This window comes from Podarcis bocagei, assembly GCF_964188305.1.
Source record: "Podarcis bocagei genome assembly, chromosome: 12".
NCBI classification, from domain to species: domain Eukaryota; kingdom Metazoa; phylum Chordata; class Lepidosauria; order Squamata; family Lacertidae; genus Podarcis; species Podarcis bocagei.
In genome coordinates, this window is record NC_138137.1 from 53,946,839 (window position 1) to 53,963,129 (window position 16,291).

Consider the following 16,291-nt stretch of genomic DNA (forward strand, 5'->3'; position numbering starts at 1 on the left):
AATGTAAGTAAACTTCTTATTACTTTTCAGAGAAGACTGTTGTGTCTTTATTGTTTTTAAGAGGGAATTAAAGGGGAATTTAAAAGGGACGCGGGTGGAGCTGTGGGTTAAACCACAGAGCCTAGGACTTGCCGATCAGAAGGTTGGCGGTTCCAATCCCCGCGATGGGGTGAGCTCCCGTTGCTCGGTCCCTGCTCCTGCCAACCTAGCAGTTCAAAAGCACGTCAAAGTGCAAGTAGATAAATAGGTACCGCTCCGGCGGGAAGGTAAACGGTGTTTTCGTGCACTGCTCTGGTTAGTCATGCTGGCCACATGACCCGGAAGCTGTACGCCGGCTCCCTCGGCCAATACAGCAAGATAAGTGCCGCAACCCAGAGTCAGGGGTCCCTTTACCTTTTAAAGGGGAATTTACCAGAAACAATCCAATCTGGACAAGCCAGACTGGATTGCTTAACTCAAGAGATTCTAAGGAATCTACCAATTAGCTTCCTGCGATATACAGGGAATGTGCTCTGCTACTACCTCAGTAGCGTGAGTGAGGATCACATTTAATCAATATATCCTCTCCTACTATCCTCAACATTCCCACAAGAAAAATTAACCCTGGGTAAGCATTGGATCCCTCCCCAAATCTCTCACCACTTGGATATTGGGGGGATGGATACATGCCAATAGACTCCCCACTCCAGATACGCACACAAAACACCAGTGTGTCTCCAGTGATTCAAAGCACTGGCGATTAGTCCATGGCATTCCAGGACCATCGGCACGCCAAGGCAGAACCCGTTCCAGCTTTCCAAGCCCCTGATTGTCTCCTACTGGTGTGAAAGTTAAAAGGGGACACACAATTCATTGTTAATCTCCATCTCAACTACTCCGTATTTACTCGCCCTTCAAAACCGTTCAAGGAAGGCTTTCAGTAATTCAGCCAGGATTACTCTGAACTTTGTAGCGCTTTAATTAGTCTTATTTACTTAGGAAAAATAAGGCTACGGAGTTTGGTAGCTCCTGTTGTTTAGCGTCTATAAATACAGATGGGTTCCCAAGCAAGGGCGCTGAGTGAAGTGCACTTAGCCTTCATTGCAGCAGAGATGAGAAACAGTGATTTTGTGCCGCTCGTTTTTACGGGGGAAATGCCACCGTAACGGATGACATTACCGTGCAATTAGTCCCTATTTGTTCACCCTCAAGGTAAAAACTGAGTTTGTGCAGCTCCATGTGAAGAAGAAGCAACTGTGAAATAACGCATTTCATTGCAGCGACTTTTCTCCGCAGAGTTTGGGGGACACATGGGGCAAAATGGCCGCCCATCCCTAAGCGAACCCACTGTCAACATGTTGTTGTTGTTGTTTAGTCGTGTTTGACTCTTCGTGACCCCCTGGACCAGAGCACGCCAGGCACTCCTGTCTTCCACTGCCTCCCGCAGTTTGGTCAAACTCATGCTGGTAGCCTCAAGAACACTGTCCAACCATCTCGTCCTCTGTCGTCCCCTTCTCCTTGTGCCCTCCATCTTTCCCAACATCAGGGTCTTTTCCAGGGAGTCTTCTCTTCTCATGAGGTAGCCAAAGTATTGGAGCCTCAGCTTCAGGATCTGTCCCTCCAGTGAGCACTCAGGGCTGATTTCCTTCAGAATGGATAGGTTTGATCTTCTTGCAGTCTATGGGACTCTCAAGAGTGTCCTCCAGCACCATCATTCAAAAGCATCAATTCTTTATGGTCCAGCTCTCACTTCCATACATCACTACTCGGAAAACCATAGTTTTCACTATATGGACCTTTGTTGGCAAGGTGATGTCTCTGCTTTTTAAGATGCTGTCTAGGTTTGTCATTGCTTTTCTCCCAAGAAGAAGGCATCTTTTAATTTCGTGACTGCTGTCAACATGGCTTCCCCTAAAGAATACTGGGAGCTGTAGTTTTTTTTAGGGTGCTGAGAGCCATTATTAGGAGATCCCTATTCCCCTCACAGAACTACATTCCCCTGAGTTCCCTGGTAAGAAGGATTGATTGCTAAACCACTCTGGGAATTGCAGAATTGAGCACACTGCATTTTCAAAATAAAAAGAATAGGAACCGTCACCCACAGATTCATGATGTGCTTCGCCACAGTATACTGTGATGTTTGCATTGTGTGTTTTGTGAGGGGAACGGGGTGGGGGGGTGGGTCTCCTATCAATACTCGGGCACCCTAAGCAAACTACAGTTCCCAGGATTCTTTGGTTCCCAGCATACCTGAAGGAGCGTCTCCACCCCCATCATCCAGCTGTCTGATGTTTTATCATGTTTTTAATATTCTGTTGGGAGCTGCCCAGAGTGGCTGGGGAAACCAATCTGGTATGAAGTGGTACCTCAGGTTTCCGTATAGGGAAATAAAAATGCTGTCCATCTTCATGTATCTAACTAAATTAAGATCTTCCCTCACTACAGTGGTACCTCAGGTTACATACGCTTCAGGTTACAGACGCTTCAGGTTACAGACTCCGCTAACCCAGAAATAGTACCTCAGGTTAAGAACTTTACCTCAGGATGAGAAAAGAAATCGTGTGGCGGCAGCAGGAGGCCCCATTAGCTAAAGTGGTACCTCAGGTTAAGAACAGTTTCAGGTTAAGAACAGACCTCTGGAACAAATTAAGTTCTTAACCCGAGGTACCACTGTAAATTTATACCCGGCAGTGGGAATGTGTTCTATAGTTTAAGTCAGTGTTTCTCAAACTTTGGTCTCCAGCTGTTTTTGGACCACAACTCCCATCATCCCTAGCTAGCAAGACCAGTGGTCAGGGATGTTGGGAATTGTAGTCCAAAACACCCGGAGACCAAATTTTGAGAAACGCTAGCTTAAGTCTGTGGCGTATAAAGGAATACTTTATTTTTGTCTGTCCTGAATACTGCAGAATTCAGCTTTGCTGGATGTCCCTGAGATGTGGTGTTGTGAGAGAGGGAGAAATATTTTTTTCTTTGTCCAACCTTCATACATCAATGTGCAATTTTGTACACTTCCATCAGGTCAACTCTTACTTGCGATTTCTCTGAACTAAACGCCCCACTTTCCTCACAATAAACAGTTTTTCACTGGGATCTTTTCGTTGGGAGAACTGTCCATTTATTCTTGCTCTCGGCTTCCTGTTGTTTAACCAGTTCCTGATGTGCAAGAAAATTTCCTGGTTTTGCCAACACCTCATATTGATAGAGAACAACATGCCACACAGTGGTTTTTACAAAACAAAATTCACATCTCAGAAGTCCCAGAGCTGTCTGGCAAATCCGTTTGGCACTTCTCAACCAGACAAGGAGGCCCTAGGCACTACTGCAGACCTTCATGAATATTTACTGTTTCCAAAGCACTACAAAACGCTGGCTTGGATAATCTCTATTTTTAATGGGTTTTCTCTTTCATTTAGCCTACATCTTAAAAAAAAAACCACCCCCAAAACACTGAGAACAAAACCCATGTTTAAATTATTCAGGAGGCATTCTTGTACATCTCAGCAGATTCAAGAAGAAAAGCGTTAATTTTTAAAAACTCGGGAAGGTCAACTGGCGGTTAGGATATCATCCACCCTCAGGTATATTTTGCTAAGCCTCCCCTAAGGTAAAGGTGAAGGGACCCCTGACCATTAGGTCTAGTTGTGGCCGACTCTGGGGTTGCAGCGTTCATCTCGCTTTATTGGCCGAGGGAGCCGGCGTACAGCTTCCGGGTCATGTGGCCAGCATGACTAAGCCGCTTCTGACAAACCAGAGCAGCGCACGGAAACGTCGTTTACCTTCCCGCCGGAGTGGTACCTATTTATCTACTTGCACTCTGACGTGCTTTCGAACTGCTAGGTTGGCAGGAGCAGGGACCGAGCAACAGGAGCTCACTCCATCACAGGGATTCGAACCACTGACCTTCTGATTGGCAAGTTCTAGGCTCTGTGGTTTAACCCACAGTGCCACCCGCATCCCATAAGCCTCCCCTAGGTACCATCTTTTTAATATACATTTTTATTTATACTTTTCAGGTTTATATTTTTCACTGATTTTACAATCTTTTGACATTTCAAAACTTGACTTCCTTCCCCCTCTTTTTGCGGTTTCTTAAATTTATTTTTAATATCTTCTGCATATCAAGATTCATTTAATTTGCTCATTTATTCATCTTCTTTAAATATATACTCTTATGAAACTGCAGGTTATTACAATAATCCTGCCAATGTTCTTATCTGTTTACAATTTGTCTGTAAATACACAGTAAACCATTTCCATTCTTTTATTAAGAGTTCGTTATCTTGATTTCTTACTCTTCCAGTAAGTTTCACTATTTCTGCATATTCCATAAGTTTTTGTATCCATTCTTCCTTTCCTGGGACTTCTGCTTCTTTCCATTTTGGGGCGAGTAATATTCTTGCTGCTGTAGTAGCATACATAAATAAATTTCTATACAGTTAGGGTAGTTCTGTCCTTATAATTCCCAAAAGAAAAGCTTCTGGGTTTCTTACAAACATTATTTTAAACATCCTTTTTGTGGGATGTAAACACAGGAGCAGTCAATTACAACATTCCTAGAGTGTACATGTTAGAACATGGGGAGGGATGTCTGTCCAGCAAGCAGGTAAACTTCTTGGGGACAGACTTCCTCAGCATGTGACCAGAGGTGGGTGTGGCCTCACCTGTGCAGGTGATGACAAAAGCACAGGGCAGGCAGCCACTCTCTCTCTCTGCCATCTTCCTTCGATGAGGAAACATCTAAGGATGCTCTCTTGGCTCCCAGCCAAGAGAGGAGATAAGGACTATCTTGCTACAAAATAGATTCTGAATGTATGTAACCTTTTTAAGCTGTCTGCCTTCTGGGATCATATTGTGAACAGAACGTGAGTAAACTCTTTTATACTTTTATAAAGACTGTGTCGTGTCTTGTATTTTAAGAGGGAACAAAGGGGAAATTACCAGAGTAATTATTCTAGAGGTTCTAGCGAACCTGTGCAGACGTTACCGTTGCGAACTTAAAGGGGAATGTCTATAAACTCTGCTGATATTTTGGGAACTTGTTAGCACAAGTTGGATAAGGATATAATTAGTCAATATATCCTCTCCTGCACCCCTGAACATTCCCACACTTTTCATTTCATTATATATCATTTCCCAGTAAGCCTTAACCCCCACATATGGCAAAAAGAACCTTCTTTCTCTTTACATTTCCAACACTTATTTGATTTAGATTTATACATTTTTAAGAATTTACTCAGTGTTGGATACCATCGATATATCATTTTCATATAATTTTCTCTTAGACTATAACATGCTGTAAATTTTATATCCATATTCCACAATGGTCCCCATGCTTCCATGTCCCCTAGGCACCATCCTTGATGGAAAAGAAAATAAGACAGGAATTAACTGGCCTGCCGCTCTATACATTTAAAACAACCTCACAGCACTTTCAAATGCCATAACAACAACAACAATTTATACCCCACCCGTGTGGCTGGGTTTTCCCGCCAATCTGGGTGGCTCCCAACAGAATTAAAAACACGATAAAACATCAAACATTAAAAACTTCCCTGAACAGGGCTGACCTCTGATCTCTTCTCAAGGTCAGATAGTTGTTTATTTCCTTGACATCCACAGGGCAGGTGCCACCACCGAGAAGGCCCTCTGCCTGGTTCCCTGTAACCTCACTTCTCACAGGGAGGGAACTGCCAGAAGGCCCTCAGAGCTGGACCTCAGTATCTGGGCTGAATGACAGGGGTGGAGACTTTAAAAGAGGCTCAGACTAATTCAATATTGCTAATCAATGTAAGTAAAGTATATAATCAATGGCGAATAACTCCAATGACTCTGTTCTACCTCCGTTTGTTAGAGGAAGTACGCTTCTGAATGCCACCGGAGTCGTGACCACACTAGGAAGATGCAACTGTTAAAGCTGAAATTAATCCAACATAAATTTACCCTCAGGTAACAGTTCTGAAGTGTTTAAAAACATTAAATGACTAGCAAGCAGACCTCCAGCACAGTCAAAATCTAGAAGCAAACCTTCCCCTTTTAACTCGGGTGAAGCTGTACATTTTTACTCCTTCGCTGGTCTTCTATTGGGCCAAAAGATCAAGCTAGCTACTGTGTTAAAACCCTCTTTTCTTTGAGCACATTCAAAGAGCTCCCCCAGAGCAGGAGAACAAACGCACAGCCAAAACTCAAGAAGTCAAGTGTTTGCCAGAAATCCCATTAATAGACACTTATTCCTCCAGCCACTCATTCATACCAGGAGGGAAATTGGGGTGAAATTCCAGCTTAAACAAGCCTCATAACCAGATATTATAAGCTCGAAAAAACTTTACCTGCATTCCAGCTGTATGGGATGCCCTGCAATATGTATTTTTGACAGAGACCAAGGATTCATCTTTTCATTTTTTCATACTGTCCTATCAGATGCCTCCAGGAAGCCCAGAAATGATGTGAAGAACATGAGAACCTACTGGATCAGGCCGATGGCCCATGTTGTCCAGCATCCTGATCTCACAAGGACCAGCCAGTTGCCTGTGGGAAACCGGCAAACAGGATTCGAGACCCCTCTCCCTCTGGTGAGAAATTTTCTCAGAGGCTTAGAGATGTCTCCTGCTGTGCAGGAGGAACTACTTCATGCAGGAGCTACTCACAAGTAAGCCTCTTTCCCCAAATATGTGTACCTATTCCCCTCCCAGGGCTATAATTCCCAGAGTGGTTTAACAATCTGTCCCTCTTCACAGAGAACTCTGGGAAATGTGGCTCAGAGGGAGGAACAGAGAGGTCTCCTAACAACTCTCAGCACCCTGAACAAACTATACCTCCCAGAATTCTTTGGGGGAAACCATGACTGTTTAAAGTGGTACACTACCACTTCAATGAGAGCTGGACCATAAAGAAGGCTGATTGCCGAAGAATTGATGCTTTTGAATTATGGTGCTGGAGGAGACTCTTGAGAGTCCCATGGACTGCAAGAAGATCACACTTATCAATTCTGAGGGAAATCAGCGCTGAGTGCTCACTGGAAGGACAGATCCTGAAGCTGAGGCTCCAATACTTTGGCTACATCATGAGAAGAGAAGACTCCTTGGAAAAGACCCTGATGATGGGAAAGATTGAGGGCACAAGGAGAAGGGGACGACAGAGGACAAGATGGGTGGACAGTGTTCTCGAAGCTACCAGCATGAGTTTGACCAAACTGCGGGAAGCAGTGGAAGACAGGAGTGCCTGGCGTGCTCTGGTCCATGGGGTCACAAAGAGTCGGACACGACTAAACGACTAAACACCAACAGCAATAGCTTCAACAACACATGTAGTATCCAGGGCACACTGTGTTCCTATTGCATACTCAGATACCAGGGATGCAGGTGACTCTGTGGTCTAAACCACTGACCCTCTTGGGCTTGCCGATCAGAAGATCAGCAGTTCGAATCCCTGCAACAGGGTGAGCTCCCGTTGCTGTGTCCCAGCTCCTGCCGACCTACAGTTCGAAAGCACGCCACTGCAAGTAGATAAATAGGTACCGCTGCAGTGAGAAGGTAAATGGCATTTCCATGCGCTCTGGTTTCCATCACAATGTCCTGTTGTGCCAGAAGCGGTTTAGTCCTGCTGGCCACATGACCTGGAAAGCTGTCTGTGGACAAACGCCGGCTCCTTCGGCCTGAAAGTGAGATGAGCGTGGCAACCCCATAGTCGCCTTTGACTGGACGTAACCGTCCAGGGGTTACCTTTTTACCTACTCAGATACCTTGAGAGACTACATTTGCCAAGACACCTTGCTGATTGCACCCATTCACAAGCTTATTCTGCATTTTGTGTTGAAGAAATTCAGGAAAACCGTGCTCATCTCGTAATATAATTGAACATTACAAGATGGGGAATATTTGCATTATGAACTGTATAAATCACTACGTGGAATCTGACACTATTGAGTCATGGCCAATCCTGAACCCATCAGCAAAGGAATAAGAGCCATTCCACTCATGACACAACCACCAAGTGTACATTCAATGGAGAACTGCAGACTTTCTGATTCATGTGCCCTGATGATACATTTGTTTGATTATTAAGTTACATTTAGTGGCTAACTTAAAACAAAAAAAGTAGTTGCGCATCTGAAAACAGAAAGTCAATTCCTTAAGTCAAAGGCGTGTGAACTGCTGCAAAGCGATGCCATTCCCCAAAATTTTTTTTGTTTTTCCAGAGCTGCAGAATATCTTCGCCTCAAACTGTCAAACCATCGCTACAGATTAAGGTTTCATCAGAAATTCAAATTCAGCCTACATTGTTTCACACAGCGGTGGGGATTTATGCCTGGTTATAATTTGTGTGTTTTATTTTATTTTAAAAACACAACCACATCCAGCTTTTGCACAGAACTGCAACTTGGCGGGGGACTGTGGCTCTCCAGATGTTGTCAAAATCCAACTCCCATCTGCCCCAACCAGCATGGCCAACGATTGGGAATGATGGGAGTTGTAGTCCGACTAGGTCAGAGGCTCCTCCACCCTTGCATGCAGATATATCTTATCAGAAGGTCCATTCCATATGATATAGGAACAGGGTCTTCACTGTGGTAGCACCTACCTTTTGAAATCCCCTCCCATTAAATATTATTCAGGTGCCATCTCTACTGTCTTTCTGGAACCCACTCAAGTTCTTTCAACATGCCCCTTAAGCAGAGATATTTATCCCTGTCTACACCCACATTGGAAGTGTTTTTAATTGTTTTCATACATATGGATTTTGAGATATTTTTATTGTATTATTTAATCACTGGTGTGTTTGACACTCTGGCCTCCTGTAGAATCACAGAATTGTAGGCTTATTTACACATATCACAGAATCATAGAATTGTAGCATTGGAAGGGACCCCAAAGCTCATCTCGTCCACCCCCTGAAATGCAGGAATCTCAACTAAAGCATCTGTCAGGGAACTGCCATCGGAGCCAAGAGTGGGGGTAAGGCTCCCCGACCATGCAGGAGAAGGGACCAGTAGAGGGAGAGAGAACACTCCCTTTGGGGAAGGTAATCAGCGTGGCACCGGGGAGGAAGGGGATCAGGGAAGGACTTCGGAGAGAGGGCTCCAAGACGCTTCCACAGAGACCAGCGGGGAGAGTCCAGGACCTCCGCTGGCTACGCCTACTCTGCGCAGGAAACTTCCGCGCAGGGAGGCCAGGCGGAGACTGGGCGTCAAGGAATTTTTATGTTGGAAGTTCAGGAAACGCCCACTGACGGATTCTGCCAGTGACTGACACAGCCATGGAGAAAGGGCTGTCCAGCCAGGGAAAGGTTTAGCCAGGCAACGTTGCCTAGAGCTTCAGCATCCTTTACGCACGAGCAACCCCAATTCCCATTACAGCACCCATGACAGATGGCCATACAACCTCTGCTTAGAAACCTCCAATGAATGAGAATCCACCACCTTCCGAGGGAGACCATTCCACTGTCAAATAGCTCTTACTTTCAGAGTTCTTTCTGGTGTTTAATCGGAATCTCCTTTCTTGTAACTTGAAGCCATTGGTTCAAATCCTACCCTCCAGAGCAGAAGAAAACAAGCTTGCTCCATCTTCCACGTGACAACTCTTGAGATACTTGAAGATGATTATCATATCTTCTCTTCGCCTCCTCTTTTCTGGGCTAAACAGACCCAGCTCCCTCAACCATTCCTTTGGGACCTCTTTCTAAAACTCTGGAGCATGGGTAGGCAACCTAAGGCCGGGGGCTGGTTCTGGCCCAATTGCCTTCTAAATCTGTCCTGCGGACGGTCTGGGAATCAGGGTGTTTTTACATGAGTAGAATGTGTGCTTTTATTTAAAATGCACCTCTGGGTTGATTGTGGGGCAAAGGAATTTGTTCATTTTTTATATTTTTTTTCCAAAATATAGTCCGGCCCCACAAGGTCTGAGGGACAGTGGACTGGCCCCTTGCTGAAAAAGTTTGCTGACCCCTGTTCTGGAGAGCCACTGCCAGTCTGTGTTGACAGCCAATGGGAGCCTCTGACCCCCCCCCCAATTTTCCAGGACTCCAACTCCCATAAGCCCAAGCCAACAAGGCTAATGGTCAGGGATGATGGGAACTGTAGTTCAGAAACTTCTGAAGGTTTACATGCCTCACAGGTTCCACACTTGGAGACAGTACCAAGCTAGAGGGATGAATAATGTGAGTTTCTATAAGGCAGTTTCCTATGTTCCAAAACAGACATTAAGCTTTCCTAATTGCTGGATTAAAAACAAACCCCAGAATTTGCATTAAATATTAAAATTCCATTACTTCCAAAGTCTGGTCCAAATCATTTTGGCAGCCATACCAAAATCCACCGAACTTTCAACAAAATCTACTTACGAGCCATGCTTGCCTGAGCAAACATTATGTATTGTCGATCATACTGTTTGTAACATTCCATCCTTTACACCCCAAACTGAATGCATTCTTAGTGACGGCTTAATTTCTTGCACTATCTTTTGCTGGTACAAAACATATGTATCCACACACAAATGTGGGTTGCAATCCACTGAGAGCAGTCAAGTACAACATTCCTTGTTTTCCTAGAGTGGACATGCAGGGAATGTTTGGTCCAGCCAGTTGAAAACTTCCTGTTTTCCTCCTGGCTGGAGCATCCTTCCTTTTGCATGTTACTAGAGGTGGGCATGACCTTACCTGTCCAGGTAACAAAAGGACAAGGCATGCTGCCACACCCTCTCTTTTTCACTTCCTTCCTCGTTGGACCAGCTTTTTAGCTAGGAATGCTCTGCTAGCTCTCAGCCAGCAGAAGCACTGGGATTATTCCCCCATATGGGGTAGATCCACATGTACATATTTATAACTAAGTCTGCCTTCGGGGATCCAACTGTAAACTGATGTGAGTAAACTACTTTTATTGACTTTAAATAAGATTGTTGTGTCTTTATTCTTTTAAGAGGGATAAAGGGGAACTTACCAGGAACATACAATTCAATACTGAATTGTATCATAGTGAGAGGTTTACACAAGCCTGCAACCAGCTATCTGCTGTGCATATTAGAAGGGGAACGTAAACTCTGCTAAGTAAAAGAAATTGCTAGCACAAGTTAAAAGGTAAAGGGACCCCTGACCATTAGGTCCAGGTTGCAGCGCTCATCTCGCTTTACTGGCCGAGGGAGCTGGTGTACAGCTTCCGGGTCATGTGGCCAGCATGACTAAGCCGCTTCTGGCAAACCAGAGCAGCGCACGGAAACACTGTTTACCTTCCCGCCAGAGCAGTACCTATTTATCTACTTGCACTTTGACATGCTTACGAACTGCTAGGTTGGCAGGAGCAGGGACCGAGCAACGGGAGCTCACCCCATCGCGGGGATTCAAACTGCCGACCTTCTGATCGGCAAGTCCTAAGCTCTGTGGTTTAACCCACAGCACCACCCGCGTCCCTATTCATAAGCGCAACTTAGGAAGGATATTCATAAACAATTTATCCTCTCCTGACACCCTAAACATTCCCACAAACATTCTGAGGAAAATACAATCTTTAAATAATCTTCCCAACAATACTATACTAGCTACTATGGATGTGGAATCTCTGTATACCAACATCCCACACAACGATGGTTTACAAGCTATAAGGAACACCATTTCAGATAAAACCACAGTGGACCTTGCCACCAAACTCTGCCAATTTGTCCTTACCCACAACAACTTCAAATTCGGTGATGACCTGTTCCTTCAGATCAGCGGCACAGCAATGGGCACCCGCATGGCCCCACAGTATGCCAACATCTTCATGGCAGATTTAGAACAACGTTTCCTAAACTCCTACCCACTCAAACCTCTCTTGTACCTGCGATACATTGACGATATTTTTATCATCTGGACACATGGTCAACAGACCCTGGACACCTTTCACTAGAAATTTAATGATTTTCACCCCACAATCAACCTTACAATGAATCAATCTATGCAAGAAATACATTTTTTGGACACTACTATAAAAATACAGGATGGGCACATAGACACCACCTTATACCGTAAACCAACTGACCGACAAACATATCTACATGCCTCTAGCTACCATCCCAAACATACCAAACAGTCTATTGTATATAGCCAGGCACTACGTTACAGCCGCATCTGTTCCAATTCTACAGACAGAGACTCTCACCTAAGAGATCTACAGCAAACCTTTTTAGAACTAAAATACCCAGCAGATGAAGTTAGACAACAGATCAACAGAGCCAGACTGATACCCAGAGAGAACTTGCTGCAAGACAGACCCAAAAAAGAAAATAACAGAACACCTCTAGTCATCACATACAGCTCCCAAGTTAAAACAGTACAACGCATCATCAGAGATCTACAACCTCTCCTGGACAATGACAGTTCTCTTTCTCAAGCTCTGGGAGGAAGACCTTTCATTGCCTACAGACAGCCACCCAATCTTAAACAACTCCTAACCCACAATAATACTACAACCAGACTTAACACGGACACTGGCACCAGAGCCTGCAATAAACCCAGATGCCAACTTTGCTGCCACATATACCCGGACAACACCATTACTGGCCCCAACATCACACATACCATCTCGGGACTATTTAATTGCTCATCGTCTAACATTGTGTATGCCATCAAATGCTAACAGTGTCCTTCAGCTCTCTATATTGGACAAACAGGCCAAACCTTACACCAAAGAATAAACGGACATAAATCTGACATCAAGAATCACAAAACAGAGAAACCAGTAGGAGAACACTTCAATCTCCCAGGACATTCTATACAAGATCTCAAAGTAGCTGTTTTACTACAAAGGAATTTCAGAAATAGACTGGAAAGAGAAGCTGCTGAATTGCAACTCATTACCAAACTTAAAACCATGGAGAGACCTGGTCTGAACAAAGACATTGGATTCCTATCTCATTATACATGACTAAGCCATTTCTCACCTTCTCACCCCTTGCCTTTTCCTGTAAGACCTATTACAGTCGTTAAGAGTCGTCAACAGGCTCATCTCAGCTATCTGCCAATCTCCCATTCCCACCACCCTTCTGAGTAATACCCCTCCCCACCTTCTCACTATATAGAAGGGTCTGGCAACTTCTGTTTCAGTGTATCTGAAGAAGTGTGCATGCACATGAAAGCTCATACCAAGAACTAACTTAGTTGGTCTTTAAGGTGCTACTGGAAGGAATTTTTTATTTATTCCCACAACAAACGCATTTGTATTGTTGACACTTTTCAGTCACCTCCCTTTGTCCACCAAATCGCTATTCTCATGAGCAACCCATGCCTTCAAGGCATGGCATAATGGAGCTAACTTCTTGAATATCTAAGCAGATATATTAGCCCGATCCGCACCTGGGCAGGAGGCAGCCTAGCAGCTTTAAGCGGTGGAAGTGGAATATACATTTGTATTCATCATGCAGGAATGCAACATCCATTTATTTAGCCATAGACTACAAAACCCATAGTGCAGTGCAACCAAGAGAAATGGAACATGCAGAAAGACAACTAAGGAATTGAATTCAACACACAATCGGAACCAGCTGAAATTATCAGTCACACCACTGTGGGAGCACAACAACAAAAATGGCTGCCTTCCAAAAGGCTTGGCTCATACATATTTCCTAAGCAAAGTCCCAGACTCTGCACTGCACACATACAGCATCACTGGAGAGCCTCGGATCATGTGCCCAGGAAGGGCAGGTCTTCCAGCAATAGTGGATCATTCCACCCTGGAAAGCCATCTGAACCAAGCACAATGGAGCGTGGTCCTTGTTAGCAATGCGATCCACTGACACAACCTATTATGTAACAACCCATCTCAAGGCAATGCGCAGAATGCAATAAAAAACAGATCTGCAAGCACTGAGCAGTAGACAAATTTAATAAAGGATAATAATAATTTTTAAAAGATGCATCTTCAGTGTTCACCTGTGCAGTGAGGGTGCCAGATGTACATCCACAGGGAGAGATTGCCACAATTTAGGGGATGCTGCAGAGAAGGCCCTGCCTAAAGGATGGCAGTGGATCTGCCACAAGAGACCCCTCTGCTGATTTTAACACCTGAGAGGGTCTGCAGGAAAGGAGGCTATCTCTCAGATATTTGGAGCCTAGCTTTGGGCCTTAGGGACCCCCCAGTTCAAAGGAAGTCCCAGTGTGAAAAGGTGCAGTTGCTATCGCCGCTGGGAACAAACTTCATCACAGGCTGAAATCTGGATGTGATCATCTTTTTAGGGTGCAAGGTGGTTAATTATAATAACCCTAATAGTTACGAAGGGGGCTTAATTCAAAGCACACTGGAGCTGAATCCCAGGGCTTGTTGTCAACAGCAGGACTTGTCCCTCACCCCATGAGCAAGGTGATTATGAAACCGATCTAGAAAGAGGTCCTCTGTTCATGTGCAGAGTGTTTTCTGTTCTTCTTACTTCAGGGAAAGACCACCAGCTTTGGGTGTGTTGTGGAGGCAATTGCATCTCAAAGCAAGTAGGGAAAGATTGCAGTGAGTTCCCTGATATTTTTTTTAAAAGAAACTGATTAAAAAGGGGGGGGGAGGGATTTCTATGGAGACCCCTCTAGCCCAGAATCTTGTTCTCACAGCTGCTGGCCCTACCTCACAGGGTTGTTGTGAAGATAATGTGACGTGTGTGTGCATGCGTGCAGAAACCATGTACACCACCTCAGGGCGAAAGCAAGACATAAATATAGAAAGAAAGAAGGTGGCAGGTGTCCACAAGCAAGACAACAACCCTCTCCTCAGCTGCATTAAAAGCGGGTTGGACTGGATGACCTTTGGAACCCCTTCTAACTCTGCAATGATAGTATGAAATAAATAGCCCCAGCGTTCCTCTGTGCCCTGCAATTTGCTCCCCACTCTCCTTCCTTCTGGGGGGGGGGGCAATACCCCCTTCCTGCTACCTATGGGCCTTCACCCCCCCCCCGCCCCCAACCACTGGGGATGGGACAGCAAGCCAGGCGTCGCAGACACGTGTACCAGAGCATCCTCGTGGCGCGCGCAAGGTCCTCGGAAACATCTCCAGGTAAGGCTTTTTTTTGGGGGGGAGGGGAAAAACCCGGAGAGCCGCTGCCGGTCCGTGTCGACACCACGGAGCTGGCCGGACCAACCAACCAACCAGCTTCGCAGGTCCCTAACTGCAGGTGTGAGCTAGGTGCGCGCGCGGGGGGGGTTCCCCGTAGAGGCGTCTCTTCCTCCCCTCCCCCCCCCCAAAGAGACCTCTCTCCGGCCACTTACCGGCAGCAGGAAGAAGAAAGCGGCGGGGAGCGCTCGGGGGCTGCGCGGCTGGGCCGAGCGCCTCCCCATGAGGACAGTCCCCGGTGCCGGCCGTCCTTTCCGCCTCACGCCCGGCCCGAGCGCGTCGGCTCCGGCAGGGACAAGCGCATCGCAGGCGCCCGGAGCCGCCGCCGCCGCTAATAAAAGGCCAGTCCCAGGCAAACTAACTTCCTCTGCTGCCGCAGAGCCGCCGCCTTCTCCTGCGCTCGCTGCGCGCTCCGCCCGAGGCTGCCTCGCTCAGGTCCCCCCGCCCGTGAGCATCCAGGGGGAAGCAGCTGGAGCGAGAAACTCCCGTTGCCTTCGGTTGCAGGATCCTCCCTCTCTCTGTGTGTGTGCTAAGATCACAGATGAGGAAGACAAGGGGACCTCAGAGCAGGTGCAAAGGGCCTCCCCACCCCGCGCCTCCAGAAAGCTGCCCACTGACCCGGTGTCGTGGTGGCACTTCTCACGCGGGCGAGAGCGCAGGTTTTATGGAGAGTTCCTGGCTTCAGGAAGCAGGGCTGGGGTGGGGAAGATATTCGGAGAGAGAGCAGGGTGTGCGGGGGTTCCTGGGCACGTGCAAAGCGATCTCCCCTCTCTCCACCGAAGCACTACTATCAGCCCATTCGCGGACTGGGGTGTATGAGTTGCCAGCAGGTCAGCCTCCGTGGGTATCTGGAGAACAAGAAGAGCCCTGCAGGATCTTACCCATCTGGTCCAGCAACCTGTTCTCCGCAGATGCCCATAAGAAGTCCACCAGTAGATTGTTTCCACAGCGAGCAGGGACCCCAGAAGTTCTTGGGGTCCAAGGAGGAAGACTCAGACCGGTGCAATGCAAGCCTAGGCAGGTCAATGCCCAAGCTGAATTCTGTGGGGTTAACTCTCAGATGAACTATGTTTGGGATTGCAGCTCTAGAGAAGCAGAGGGTTGATCTGAGCTTTGGGTCCCTAGAGCAGGGGTCAGCAAAATTTTTCAGCAGGGAGCCGGTCCACTGTCCCTCAGACCTTGTGGGGGGCTGGACAATATTTTGGGGGGGGGGAATGAATGAATTCCTACACCCCACAAAAAACCCAGAGATG

General features: G+C 46.2%; 1 protein-coding gene across 2 annotated transcripts in view; it reads right to left on the reverse strand.

Annotated features, from left to right (window-relative positions):
• Positions 1 to 15,625, reverse strand: part of CRHR2 (corticotropin releasing hormone receptor 2) — a 201,920-nt gene extending 186,295 nt beyond the window's left edge. Inside the window, exon 1 of one of the 2 annotated variants that reach the window (XM_081163804.1) lies at positions 15,194 to 15,625. In XM_081163804.1, coding sequence (XP_081019930.1) covers positions 15,194 to 15,262 — 69 coding nt within the window. In that variant the 5' untranslated portion in view covers positions 15,263 to 15,625. The remainder of the gene's footprint in view (positions 1 to 15,193) is intronic. The other variant, XM_081163801.1, reaches the window with a different exon arrangement.
• Between the last annotated feature and the right edge of the window lie 666 nt (positions 15,626 to 16,291).